Source organism: Tauraco erythrolophus, chromosome 7 (assembly GCF_009769465.1).
Source record: "Tauraco erythrolophus isolate bTauEry1 chromosome 7, bTauEry1.pri, whole genome shotgun sequence".
NCBI lineage: Eukaryota > Metazoa > Chordata > Aves > Musophagiformes > Musophagidae > Tauraco > Tauraco erythrolophus.
Genome location: NC_141471.1, coordinates 13,765,041 through 13,779,113, shown reverse-complemented (window position 1 = coordinate 13,779,113; position 14,073 = coordinate 13,765,041). Strand labels below are relative to the sequence as shown.

Below are 14,073 nucleotides of genomic sequence, written 5' to 3'. Positions count from 1 at the left end.
GGCGCCTGCTCTGCTCCCCTCCCCCGCGCGCGGCCGCCTCGCGCACGCACACCTCCCTCTCCAAAAAGCAGCTGCTTTCCCTCTTTATATACCCTGCTAAAAATAGCCTGCCGCCCAGCTCGCCAATCAGGAGGGGGTGAATTTCGAATCGGGCCAATGGCGGGAGCCGTCACGGCCAGGCTCGGTCACGCCAGGAGGAGCCGCGATGCCTGCCGCTCGACGATTGGGCGGCTCTGACATCATTGGCACGCGGGGCGCGGAGTGCGTGGCGGAGATTGGGCCGCGGCGGCAGGCGGCGTAATGGGATCACGCGGGGCGGGGGAGGGCGCGGGGGGCGGGGGCGGCGGCGCGGCCGGGCAGAGCTTTGAATAGGGAAGTTTTGCAGGGGGTTACATTTGCAGTCAGCGCCGTGTTTGCAAATATTGGGTCCGCTCCTGCGCAAGTGTCCTCCGCCGGCCGCGGGAGGGAAGAGCCGCCGCGGCCGCCTCGGGAGACGTCCTGCCTTGCTGTGCAATTAAACTTTGCATGAAACTTTGGGTCTTTTTTCCTCCCTAAGCTCCTCAAGGAATTAATATATATCGATATATATATACATTTTTTTTTTCTTTCTTCTCTGGAGGAAGGGGGGGGGCTTGGAAACTGAGAGCAGTGGTTTGACACCCCCCCGCACACACCCCTCAACCCCTGCACATAAAGGAGGCATCTGTATTTTTGGTAACCAGCACTGACTTTGTTGTTGCAACTTGAAACATGGATGTTCTCCCAATGTGCAGCATCTTCCAGGAACTCCAGATTGTGCACGACACGGGTTACTTCTCAGCCTTGCCGTCCCTGGAGGAATATTGGCAACAGGTAAACGAGGATGTCGATGTTGTTGTTGTTGTTGGAGTTGTGTTGTTTTTTTTTTTTTTTTTAAGCTGTATTAAAGGATGAGCGGATTTAAAAAAAAAAAAAAAGAAAAGGAGAAAAAAAAAAAAGAAAAAAGCGCCCAAGTGTCAGCCCCGAGTTTGGGGAGAATTAAACACAAATGTGTAGAGCTGTTTTGAAGCAGGTGTTTTCGGTTTTAAATCAGACGGCTTTTGGGGGGAAGAATCCCGAGGCGAATGTGAGGAGCTGCGGCATCTTCGGCTCCTTATTTACCGCCCGGCCGTGCCTGCGAGGGGCTGTCAGCCCGGCGGCGGGCTCGGCCGCCCCGCTCCGCTGCCGCACGGCTCCGAGCCCGGCGCTCCGCTCCCGCCCGCTCCACACCGAGTCCTGGCAAAAGTTTTGCGCTTGTACCCGGTCCAAACTCCACAGCTGGGTCTTGTCATCCGAGCTGCCTGCCTTGGCCGAGGGCTGCTTTTCGCCCCTTGCTGTGTTTGGGTTTATTTTTTTTTTGTATTATTTTTATTGTTTTTCCTGGCGATGATGGCAAAAAAAACAACACGAGTGTACGTACGCATATGTACACATATCTCTGTGTGTGCGTGTATATATATGTATATAATGTAGCTGTTTCCCAGCGCAGGGAGCTTTGCAGGGTCCGCGAGTTGTCAGTCATATGACAGCGATCCCTGGTGCTAATTGCCTTGGTCAGGAAGGAGGAAGAACGAAGGCTTCTTCCCTTTAATGGACATATTTTGTTGCCTTTTTTTTCCTACTTTTTTTTTTTTTTTTTTTTCTCTCCCTCCTTAATCTGATCCAATCAACGGGATGGCAGGAGCCGCGGTGGCCGCTGACAATTTTGCCTTGCCCCATGGGGGGCCGGGGCCACTGTCTTCGCTCCCCGGCCGGGAGCTGCTCAGCCCGGTGACCGAATCAAATACCTGCTGGCTTTTCGGAAGGGTGGAGGAGCCTTTCCGAGAAGGTTGAAATGCAAAGTGTTACAACCTTCACATGCCTCCTAATTGTATGCAATGCCTTTTTTTTTTCTCTCTCTTTTTTTTTTTTTTTTTCCCTCCTTCTCCTTTCCCTCCCCCGCTTTCCCCTTTCAAAGAGGCAGCTTCATCGTACGTGATTGAAATGGAGCTAAGTAGTTTCCTTCAGGCATTCGGGATTTTGGCGAAGGGCCAGCCCTCGTTCCCAGTAGCCTTCAGAGGCATTTAAACTCGGAGAGAGCTTCGCTCCGTTCCCCATTACTAATCTACCTAATGAGGAATTGAAATTAGCCGGGAATATGAAAGTTTAACAACATCTTCATAAATGCTTTTTAACCTGTTTTCATGGAAAGTCAATACACTGTTGTGTTGTCCCTGTCCAGACCTTATTTGTTTTTAACGTGTGTTGCAACCCAGTTACCTAATTATAGACAAATACACAGATACTGTGTGCAGCGTTGGGTTTGGTTTGGGGATTGTTTGGGGTTTTGGTGGTTGTTTTCTTTTTTCCTATTTTTGCTCATACTCCCAGCCTGGCCAGAACATGTGACCCAGTTTACTTGAGCGGTGCTGGGGGAGAATGGAGGCTGCTCCCATGGCATCTCTGCTCTTGGACAGATGGGAAGGGGCTGTGAGGGGAATGTCTGGCATTTGGGATCAGGTTTTGCTACCGGGCTTGGAAGAGATAATCTTACTAAAATAAGTCGAGTTGGGTATGGAAACTTGGTGTGTCCGTTTTCTGCGTAAAGCTTCCATATGGATCATTTCCTATAGTGGAAAGAGTGATCCCAAAACATCAGCTTGTTGCCATAACAGTTCATACCCATTTTTTTTTTTGTTGTTCTCTGAAAATGGCTAGAAAGTCAGCAGGGTGAATTGAAATTGAAAACCGCAGCTTCACCCATTTAGAGTGGTTTTGTTTTTTGTTTTGTTTCTTTTCATGGAGCAGAGGGGAATGCGGCTGGGGGGAGGGAAGTTGTCCGTGTACTGTTGCGTGTATATTTGAACAGAGTACTTTCTTGGCAGATGGTCAGGGTTTTAAAAGGAAGTCTCCTTTGGCATTGCGTGAAAGAAAGAGATGACTCATACAGTTGCGCTCTTGGCCAGTAGATAAAGTTCTTGTTCATTGTGGGACTCCCAGCAGGACCTCAGAGTAATTTCCCGTTTTGCATCCTATAGAATACGACATTTCTATTCTGTAAGTTTTTTCTCCCCTCCTCTCCGTCGTTGAGGTTCTCCGTGTTCCTCTGAACATGCATGAGAGCAGTGTGAGTTATGTGGCGTGCATGCCAGTGCGCTTGGAAATGACATTCTTTGAAAGTCGAGTGTGCTGCGTTCTCATGCACAGGAAATGGGAGGATGTCTGCTGCTCCACTGATGTCCCCAGAAGACGGACGGGCAGCTCTGCAGCAGTGCTGAAATGTGGCTTTGTTTTCTGACACAGCGTTTGGGTTTTAACTGCGTGTCAGAGCACATTGTGTTCAGTTGGGTCCTTTCAGCCTCATGTTTGTGTGAGAGATACAAAACAACTTGGAATTAGACGAGGCGCAAGATCGAAGTGTAGTAATTTGTTGTGGCTCTCTATGGTCCTTTTCAAGTCAGACTACTGAAAACACAGATTTTATGATGGTAATTTGACTGACTCATTAGAATGCTATTTTGGAAACCAAAGCTGACTTGCACCTTCAGCTGTGCATTTGAACTCCTGCCCAGGTCTCGAAAACTGATTTCTTTTCATCGTAGCAGTCACCTGGTTACGGCTGGAGGAGCCTTTAATTTATTTTGAACCTAGAAACCTCAAATTGAACAGACTACAATCCTGCTTACTTTTCGAAGTGTAAAATACAATCGAGTTTATTTTAAGCAAGCTTGTAACTTTCCTCTTTTTTCTTCCTTCTCTTTCACCTAGACGTGTTTGGAACTGGAACGATATCTTCAAAGTGAGCCCTGTTACGTTTCTGCATCTGAAATCAAATTTGATAGCCAAGAGGATCTCTGGACCAAAATTATTCTGGCACGTGAGAAAAAGGAGGAATCTGAACTGAAGAACACGTGTGTCCCAAAAGAGGACAATCTTACTAGTCAGAACTTAGAGACCAACAGTTTGAATTCTGACGTGAGCAGCGAATCTTCAGACAGTTCTGAGGAGCTCTCACCCACGACAAAGTTTACCTCTGACCCTATAAGCGATGTTTTAGCCAGTTCAGGAAACTTGAGTTCATCTGTCACTTCCACTCCCCCTTCGTCTCCTGAGCTGAGCAAGGAGCCTTCTTCCCAACTATGGAATTGTACGCCGGGTGAGTTGCATTCACCGGGGAAAATTCGTACCGGTACCGCTGGAAAGACTGCAGAAAAAGGTACACCCGCCAATGGTGACACCTCGCCAGATGGCAGAAGGCGTGTTCACAGGTGTCATTTTAACGGTTGCAGGAAAGTTTACACCAAAAGTTCACATCTGAAAGCACATCAGCGCACTCATACAGGTTAGTAACCGTATGCTTGTTAAGAGTTGGCAAGTACTGTAGGGAATACCCTGACAGTGGTGGTGTCACAGCCTTACACAATCACTGGGTGGGAGCCCAGGTTTGGAGAGATGATGTAATAGTAGTAGAGGCTTACCAGCATGGACGACATCACTTCCTCATTCTCTTCATAAGTGGGCTGAAGCCAAGATGGTTGGTGGTAGATTAGTTGCTGTCATAGCAAATGGGAGCCACTCGCCTAAACAGGCAATGGTTGGGAAGCTGCAGCGGCATGTGGTCTTCAGGAGCAAAGATCTAGCCAAAATAGACGCTAGACCTTTGTTGACGTTTATTTCTAAAGCGAAAGCGAGCTGAGACTTTCTTGCAAAAGTGTGAACATCATGTCCAAAAAGCAGTCAGATCACTAAATACGAGCTTGTTTTCATGGTTTGATCTACATCGGATCTATTCAATCAGACAGCTGAAGGCCTTGATTGTATGAAGTACAGCTATAGTTGTAAATCTTTTAACAGTTTTGTGTGCCATCGTTACTGGCAAAAATCTTGGAAAGCCATGGTGTGTTTTAGTCCTTCTAACATATATGCCAAAATGGACTTAAATGTATGATTTGTTGTATAATTTAATCCAAAAGTACTGACACATTTTATTGTTATGGAACCTGAACTAAAAATGAAAATCCTGTGTGTTATTGGGAAAGAAAGTGAGGAAGATAGACACTTTAGGGCTTTTATAAATATTTTATGGTTGAAGTAGCATGCTGATTTGCTTATTCAAGCATTATTCTTCAACATCTCTTTATGACAGCAGTTAGATATGTAGAGCTGCACCTTGGCTCAATAATCATCACTTAACGTGAGGAATTAGCCTGGCGTTCTTGATGTACCAGTCTGAAGACCTACACAGTTGTTTTTTTTCCCCAAGATGTGGAAAGAGAATTCAAGGAAAAGATCCTTTTTTGACTCATGAGCTCAGCATTTTGTGGCTTTTATGGGAAGTCTGAGCAAGCTCGGATGTTCCCATTGTCATGGAGAAGTCAGATAAAACAAGATTATTTCAAGAGGAAAGAACAACTTCCACTGAAACCGTGGTGGTTGAGCAGACATAAATAGCTGCCGGCCTCAGAAGTATTGCAGAACTGTTGTCCTGGTGCTGTCTGGCTGAGAACGTTCCTGTGAATGGAAGTGGTATTTGTTGAATGCTGAAATAGCAGTGTTCAAAGTGGTGTGCACGCTTTTCCAAGAATATGTGGCTCAGCAGAAAGGAGGTTGCATCTTATGCAGATGAGTGAGTGACAGAGGACTTTGATGCAATACAGTAGCCTAATTGCAATTTGGAGCCTAGCTGTGCTGTCTTTAATCACCTTTGTGAGGTGAATGATACCTGTTTGGGAGCAAGCTTGCCATGACAGATGAACAGGAATGGTAGAAGGTTGGATTTCTTTGTTTCCAGTGAGCCTGTTTAATCACCTTTTTTTTTTTTTTAAATAAGACTGAGATTATTTGATGTGGTGTTGCAGCAGAATAGTTAAGTAAGAATCATGCGGATCAATTTTGCGAGCCTTCTTTGCCTGCGTGTTCTGAAGCGTTCAGATAGGTTAAATAAAATTGTCTGAGGGGTGGAGGAGGCTTACATAGAAAATGAATGGGCTAGCACCTATCTTTCTTTGAATGAAGTCATGACTAACATGTAATCTACTTTCTTTGTAGGGGAAAAGCCTTACAGATGTTCATGGGAAGGGTGTGAGTGGCGTTTTGCAAGAAGTGATGAATTAACCAGACACTTCAGAAAGCACACTGGTGCCAAGCCTTTTAAATGTAGTCACTGTGACAGGTATGTGACTGAAATGCACCTTTTTAACAGTTATTTTTAATGCTTGTTGGAAAGCGAGTCTAGGCTGCTTTTTACTTGTGAAGGAGTAGTTTGAGAACGTAACCGTGTGTGGTATTTTTAGGGGATGATTGTGTATTTAGACTGGAAAAAGACTTTCTGTTTTACTCGTCACTGGGATGTGGTTTGTAGCCTGATGTTGTAGATGAGTGTTGAGAAGTCCCTAGCGTTACCACCCATCTCCAGAGCTCTTGGATGCCCACGGTCACCTTGAGTGCTCCCGTGTATCCAGGGATATCCAGGGAATGCCCAATCTCTCCTCCACCAGCCATGTTTCGAAGTAGCAGAGCAAGGGGGTGCCTCTGCTGCACATACCACGTCGTGCCTGCCTGCAGCCATGGGCTAACGTGCAGCCTCTTGCCTTGCAGGTGTTTTTCCAGGTCTGACCACCTGGCCCTTCACATGAAGAGACACCTCTGAATGGGTCAAGAGGTGAATCCTGCGGGCTAAGAGGCGTCAAGGTTGAAGAGCCTTGAGCGGAGGGATGCGTGTTCCAGCCAAAGCATGCCATTTTGCACCCTACCCAGTTGCCTCCAGGACCTCACTTACTTGAAGGTCTTTTGAGGGCTAATAAGTCATGTAAGAAACGGCATAGCAACCGCGGTGCGTGATGTTTGGGGTTTCCTGGACTCATACACTGGTATCTAACCTTCTGAGTGGCTCCTAAGCCTTTGCCGTGAGCATGTGCACTGAGAATGTTAATGATTGGGCGACTGTATGCGATGAGGATCTCTTGACGACTGTATGCTAAGGCACATTTTTTTTCTTGTGGTTGTTTTATAACTGTAAGAGAAAAAAAATAGTCTGAATGTCTTGTATGTGAGGAATATCTCGTGAGATGGGACGACCACCAATCATTTCCAAGGGGTGGGGGGAGGGGTGTCTGCACCTTTTTAGAGGGAAAACGGAGAGGGGAAATGGGGGGAATAAAAAGAGTCAGGATGCCAGAATGGAGATGGGGGACCTCCCCGTTCCTGTGTGAGAGGAGCTTTAGGTGTCTGGTGCAGCTATTAAACGTGCAATGTGTCAAGTAGCTTGTTTTACTTGCTACAGAGCTCATTTGTAATCCATTGTATAAGCTGTGTATTTACAAATGTAACACAACTATAACTTTTCATTATAATACAAAGGTTATTGCATGGTTCTGGGGAACTATATGCTTTTCCATTCTTTAATCAAGACTGCAGTTTTGATTCCAGTTAAGAGCAGCTAAAATACAATTGGTCTAATGTTACATAATGTATGGAACATGAATAATTTTTTCTGTTGGGTGGATAAAACCACTATTGGTTAGAAACTGATTTTTCTCATGCAGCTAATTTTTCTCTTATTTATGCCTTGAGGACTAACTTCTGGTTTTCTAGCTGTTAATGCACTGTTGACCTTAATAATGGTGCCTTATGCAAGTGACCTTCTCTTGCAGGGGGTCTTATACAGGGGTATGGGTGATGCATGCTTTATTAAGGCTCTCTTTTCACCTGGCATTGTACTGTATCAAATGTATAATATGAGGGGAAAAAAAGGTTGCTTCCAGGGTCCTCCTTCACAAAGACAAATATAGAGAAAAGTCGTTCATGTCAGTACAGTATTTGTTTAACTTAGACGATTTGACTGTGTTACAGTATAATGCATATGCCAATTGAATACCTGACCAGTTCTGCCACCTTGAGACTTTTTTATATTGACCTTGCACAACAACTGTGTATATACACACCCCAACTGTACTTAATATGTCAAGTTTTCATACATATTAAAGATACAGAAGTATTAAAAGATGTATTTGCTTAAAAGGCACAAGTTTCACATCTATATATCTAGCTATCTGTTGGTCATACAGAAAGAAACTATTACTTTTTTTTAAAAAGTGGGCAGAAAAATAATTGTGTATGTATATTTGTGTGTACAGTCTGTGTATGTGTGTATATATATAGATAATATATAAATATTTTTTTTAAAAGGAAAAAAATTAGAACACATAGCTAGAAAATGCCACAGCCCATCAAAATATTCCCTCTCCCCCTGCAATACGGTCATTAAGGAGATAAAGAAATGAAAGATACAGTTAATTAAAATCTAGCATTTTTAGAGGCTTTACCTTTAGCTTAATGATACGCTAAAGGCTTTGTTGGCATTCAGTCCTTCTCAGACTGCTGTGTTTTGTAGTTATTAGGTTGTCTGGAATAGCGTATCTGTGGCCATTTAAGAATGATATGAACCGAATATTGGCATGCTAAAAGAATATTAGCTGTGTGCAGATGAAGTACACTCATGTTTTGGCCTTCCAGCTTACTGGAGGACCCGTGAGTGAGCTAGTCGTTGTGGTGGTTGAGCTCTAATTTTTACATAGTTCAGCTAAAATAAAGACTGTTTTTTCCTAGAGTAGAAATAGTCTGTCCAAAAGCAGTATTTTTTTTTTTTTTTTAAACCAGCTCACTACAGTCGATGCAATGAAACACGTGACCTGTTTCTTTTTCTATTTATTATTGGTCTTGCTTGCTATGCTAATATTTTGGTATATCTTCCTGGAAGTGTATGTAGATAAGTGGTTTAAAAAAAAGTATATGCAAGTGATCTGGTTCTAAGGAACACACAGGCTTAAATCATTCTCATTTCATTTTTGGTTTAAATTGCCTGAAAATGCACTTTTTTTTTCTTCCCCAAAACAAACAAATTTTCCAGAAAATGGTTTTCTATTTAGGATTGGGTTTTGTTGTGTTTTTAACTCCTTGATGGCATTGTCCTTGGCTTAGCCATAATTCTTATAAACAAGAAAATAAACAAAAGCGAAAATAAACAAAAGCAAAAACAAACAAGCAAAAAAAAACCCAAACTTGCACTGGCTTGTCTCGATTGTGAAATACCATCAGACTTGTGTGGATGGGGTGGGGCTGTGTGCCATATGTCAAATGCCTGTAATTTTCTTAATTAAGCAAGTACACTTTGTTCAGGTGATAACTGAGCCTCAATCAAGCTGAAAAATAATAAAAAAAATAAAACATTTTTGCTTGAAATTTAAGAAGAAAAAGTTTCTATTAGTGAAATTTCTTTTTTTGTTTTTGAAGCACCCTGTTATCTAAAGAATCTCTTTGTAAGATTTTTGTAAAAATTTTGTTTTACAAGATTTTATTTGAAATTGTTTTTTGCAAGATTGTTATATTTCTGTATGAATGTATTTTTTATTGGAATAACATAAAAAGAAATTCTTATCAGCATCACGTGTCTGGTTTCGTCTTTCTCCTCTCTGATGTCCTACACAACAAACGATGTCAAATACTATGTCGATGCTTTGCCTTGAGTCACTTGGTCACAGGCACAAACACCGTTGGGTCAGCTCGCTTTGTGGAAGACAAACCCTGGTGAGAAAATACTTTTGACAGTAGAAACTAAAAGTTCTTCCATAGCTGAAAAGCTGTTGTTGACTCATCTTTTTTCTCAGCGGAATAAATAGTTAATGCAATTGTTACTGCAAGACTGCACTTTTATTACAAATTGTTTGTTCTGGAGAGGTGAATGCATGTAGGACAAGTTCTGCGTGTGGGAAAGGAGGTTCAGTGGGCATTGAAAATGAAGGAAAAAACCATAAGGGCGATGGCTGGGCTGGAGGCACCTGTCCTTAGCTTTTACTGCAGAGTCTGGGCCTTTGAGATGCCTGGTCGATGGGGAAGCAAGCCCAAAACCTTGAAGGTGTGACTGTGGGAAGGAATGCGGGGAAGGAGCCACGTCAGGTCTGCCTGGCCCCAATGCACAGATCTGAGTCTCCTGTAGGGTCGACCTGACCCACATGCTGGTGGTGACCTTCAACCAGCCAAATGTAAGCCTCTGCGAACTATGTTTTTTCAGAGCAGTGGCTTTTCAAAGCATCCCTGGCATGCAGCTGGCTTGGGACACATGCAGAACTTGTTTAATGTCGCCTTGTGGCTTCTGCTTCACTCATGCCGGTGTTAAAAATCCCTTAAACATTGAGTAGAACTGTTGGCAGAAATGGCAAAGTTACGCGCTGAGAAACTGGCTTTGAAGATGTGAATTCAGTTTACAGTAATTGAATGGTTCATGGGTTTAGACGAGAAATGGTCAGGAAAAAAACGAATCGATAAATACAGATTGAGGCAGAAGTAATGTGGAGGAGAGACCCTTGCCACCTGCCTCAGTGAGCCCAGCAGCAGGCTGGCAAGTGGATAATATGTTTCCATATAGGCAAGGAAGAAAGGGCAACTTAAGCAAATTCATGATCTGCAATGAGAGAGATATATCAAATTTTACCACTGGTGCAGTATCTCACACAGTGAAGCACAGATGTCTTCTGGGAAACTGAGTTACAGTTGCAGTAGAAATAGAAAAGGCTACTGAGGTTTAGGGATTGTGATATTTTGCCTCCTCGTCTGTATACAACGTAGAAATGGAAATATTTTTAAAGAACTGAGCTTGACCCTGGAGCTTCTCCACCCAAAATGCTCAATGGGTGTGTAATTCAGAACAAGGATTGGCAAATTTTTGCCTGTTTATTGGGTGTGTGTCATCTAGGGCTGTGTCTTCTAAAAAAAAAAAAAAGGCCTGATAACTCCATTAGTAAGTATGTTATTGAGATCCCACCGGCTTTTTTTTTTTTCTCAGAGAGATTGTACTGAAAAAAAAGGTGTTCAAGAAAAAAAAAAAAGGCTAGTGACAGAACTATTGGGCAACAAGGAAACTACAAAGCAGAAAGCAATAGCCATTTCAGGGTTAGTGCATTTCAACATGCACATCTACTGCAGCCTTGCTTAATTCCAGATTTTGAAATGCAGAGCAGATGGGGAGGGATGTGAATTTGAGGGTGAAGGAATCAGATGGCTTAGGTATGGACCTGGCTTAGTAGCCTCAGCAAGTTCCAACAACTTCAAGTGAGGTTAACAGGGTGAAAATGGGGACAGAACCTGTGAGTCAACATGCTAGTTGCTTGCTGCAAAGGTTAAATATGGCATATATGTGCACTTAGTCACACATATGTGCATGCAAAGGTCAAGATGAAACAGTTAAAATTCCCAAACAGCCTGTATGGGTGTTGGGGTTTTTTTCCTCTTGGGTGTGAAAAATCATGGCTTAGAAGTGGTCAGTGCAAGTAGGGTGTACCACAGTTTACCGACTTACTTGAACAACTGTGTATTATAAATACAGCATGACTATGAAGTTCACAATAGACAAATGATTGCTATTTTCTGAAATTGGATATTCATATTGTTCAGGAGTTACTGTCTCTCTCCCCTCTAAACGATATCATGATTTGTCAGCGCATGCTGAGGACAAGCTCTATTTTATTCTTTCCTCTTTAGAGTTGTTCATGGTACCTCTGCCTTTGTGTCCGTCTTTTACCTCTTCTTCTCTCAACCACTTGAGTGTTCGGTCTTTATTTTCTTTAATTGCACTGAAAGTTCTGAGGAATAAAAACAGCCGCTGTAAATCGCATAAATAGCAGCAGCAAAATTAGAAACCAGAAGGAAAAACACTATGGTGATTGTTTCAAAAGTAGCTGTTATTTATGCAGCACCAAGGGAGTACGTGATCTTACACATCCACACAACAGAGGGACACCTTTAGTAAGAGGAAAGCTCCCTGGTCCATCTGTTGGAGGTCTCCTTAGCCTTCCTTGTCTGGAGAGAGGAGTTAGGGTAGACTGAAAGAGTAAGGGGAGCTCTAACTGAACCGGAGCCGGGGGGGGGGGGAGGGGGGGGAGGGGGGAGGGGGGTGGGGGGGTGGGCGGGGCGGGCGGAGCGTGCCACAGATAAGGAAGGTTTCTCCTCTTATTTTTAAGGCATAAAAGGACCTGCGTGTCCTCTGCTCTCCTCCATTTTTCAAAGATTCCTTGGAAACAGAATGTCTTAGATAGGAAATCTCTGCAATACTTCTTTCTCAAGTTTTTCCAGCTTTGCTTCCTCAGGTAGCATTGGTTTATAGAGCTGCAACAATACCAATACTCCAGTTCTTTATTTCTGGTGACGAGGTTACTGAGCAGCTTGTACCCCTGCAGAAGTCTGCCTGCTTTTACTTCGTCCCATGGGATTGTGTAGCCAAGAGGCATTAACAGGTACTCCTGAAATAAAGCCTCTGACAAGGCAAGAAACTCCACTGAGATTATACAGTCCAAGGCAATAGTATCTTTATTTTTCTTCCCTTTACCTCTGTTACCTCGACACCGGCTGTTTCATCCCTTATTCATGGTCCCTAGATATATGGCATTTATTTTTGATCAAACCTGTAGCAATACTGTCTCATAACCATTTGAGCTCTTACATATAAGAGAGAATGAGCAGATGGAGTATTGCTTTTGCACATAGGTCTACAGAGGTTTAATCAGACTAGGATTCATTGGAGCTACCCTGGGAAATAAGGGTTTGCAGGTTCATGCATTAATATTGTGAGGCCTTGGTCAAAAGCTCATTTAAGTCAAGGAGAAATTCCTCGCTGAATTCAACTTGCTCCAGACACGGTCATTTTTTCATAGAGCTGAACCTGAGGAGGAAGTACATTTGAAATCCATTCAGAACGAAATTTTTATTCAATGACATTTATGACTATATTTTGCCCATTTCCCATTGAATATTTGATAGCCAGAGTTTACAAGTGCAAGCATTGCAAAGCTGGTGTGTTTTTTTTTAACAGATATGTGGGGTTTTTTTTCTGAAATTTATTTTTGATTGCAGACTGATGATAAACCTTGTAATTTGTTCTGCAGTTTTGATTACACAGCAGCTACATAATAATTTTGTAAGTTATAGCAGTGACTATATTGAGCTGTAATGTTTTCAGTCTGAACGCTTCACAAATTATTAGCTGGGAAATTATTAAGTGAAGAAATTAGCTGCATTTGTAGGATACCATAGCAACAAAGGTGGCCTTTGGCTTTAAAAAAAGTGCTGCATCAGATACAAGCCAGCACATTTTGTTAAAATAAACTATTCAGAATCTTCAATTGAGGCTACAGATTGGTTGTGTTCTTGAAATATAGGTTTATAATTTGTCACAGGAAAAATAACTCCATAAAGCAAAACCACTAAGGTGTTTTAAGATGATCTATTATGCGGAGGTGTCTAGTGCAGCCATTTTGGATTGGCGTCATGATAGGAAACAGATGGTATATGTGTTGATGTTTAACATTTAAGGAGGTATGGAAAGCAATTGGGAGGTGATGTATTTTGTTAATGGGCAAGTAAAGCCTCATATGTACAGTTAAAATAGAATGTAAAAAACAAGCAACATTTTTTCAGCACGAATGAGGCAGTGCAACAACACACTTAAGTAGATTTATTTGACTTGTTTCACTTTAAATAATTTTAATGAGAAATTCTCTAAATGTTTTTGAGCGGAGATAGAAAGTAATCTGGTAACCACATGTCTTGATGTAAGCCAAGCTGTTCTTCAACAGCACTTTCTTTCAATACAATATAAATTTAGCTGGAATTAGCATTGCTGAATATTAGTCCCTCAGTGCCTCGCTTGCTAAACCTCCATATTCTTTTTATTGCCTCTGTGCATTTCAGAAGCAGAGTGTGCGGTCAGTTCTGGACAAAGGCAAATTATCTAATGGGGCTGGGGAAGACAAAGTATTTGCTGAATTCTGTAATATAACAAACACCTCGGTAATAATTCAGGAAGGTAGCAGATCTGCACTGGATACAGTAATATATTTTTCATGTAACGTGCTACCTTTTGGATTTGATACCGAATATATCAATAATCTAGTTATGCATGCAAAGCTGTATTTTTCTGAATTTTATGTACTGCACCTTACTACTGTATGTTATTTCATTTATAAGATTTATCTTTGAACACGCAGTGATAGTTAAAGACTATTGTTCATTTCCAAGCTTCGCTAG

At 42.5% G+C, this 14,073-nt stretch overlaps 1 protein-coding gene across 3 annotated transcripts; it reads left to right on the top strand.

Annotated features, from left to right (window-relative positions):
• Positions 1-545: 545 nt before the first annotated feature.
• Positions 546-6,985, top strand: KLF6 (KLF transcription factor 6). 3 transcript variants are annotated; one of them, XM_086614777.1, is made up of 4 exons: positions 546-852; positions 3,766-4,213; positions 6,046-6,169; positions 6,595-6,985. In XM_086614777.1, exons 1-4 carry the CDS (start codon positions 751-753, stop codon positions 6,644-6,646), a joined length of 726 nt encoding a protein of 241 aa, XP_086470903.1. In that variant the 5' UTR covers positions 546-750; the 3' UTR covers positions 6,647-6,985. The 3 variants fall into 3 exon arrangements, with proteins under 3 accessions (XP_086470903.1, XP_086470902.1, XP_086470905.1); XM_086614776.1 differs by having other exon boundaries at positions 3,766-4,339; XM_086614779.1 differs by lacking the exon at positions 6,046-6,169 and having other exon boundaries at positions 3,766-4,339.
• The last annotated feature ends 7,088 nt before the right edge of the window (positions 6,986-14,073 follow it).

What these genes read in the sequence shown, in the direction of transcription:
- KLF6 (XM_086614776.1), top strand. Translation starts at nt 751, where the DNA reads ATGGATGTTCTCCCAATGTGCAGCATCTTCCAGGAACTCCAGATTGTG. An exon ending in TGGAGGAATATTGGCAACAG is followed by an intron (nt 853 to 3,765) that starts GTAAACGAGGAT and finishes TCTTTCACCTAG; the next exon opens with ACGTGTTTGGAACTGGAACG. An exon ending in ACATCAGCGCACTCATACAG is followed by an intron (nt 4,340 to 6,045) that starts GTTAGTAACCGT and finishes CTTTCTTTGTAG; the next exon opens with GGGAAAAGCCTTACAGATGT.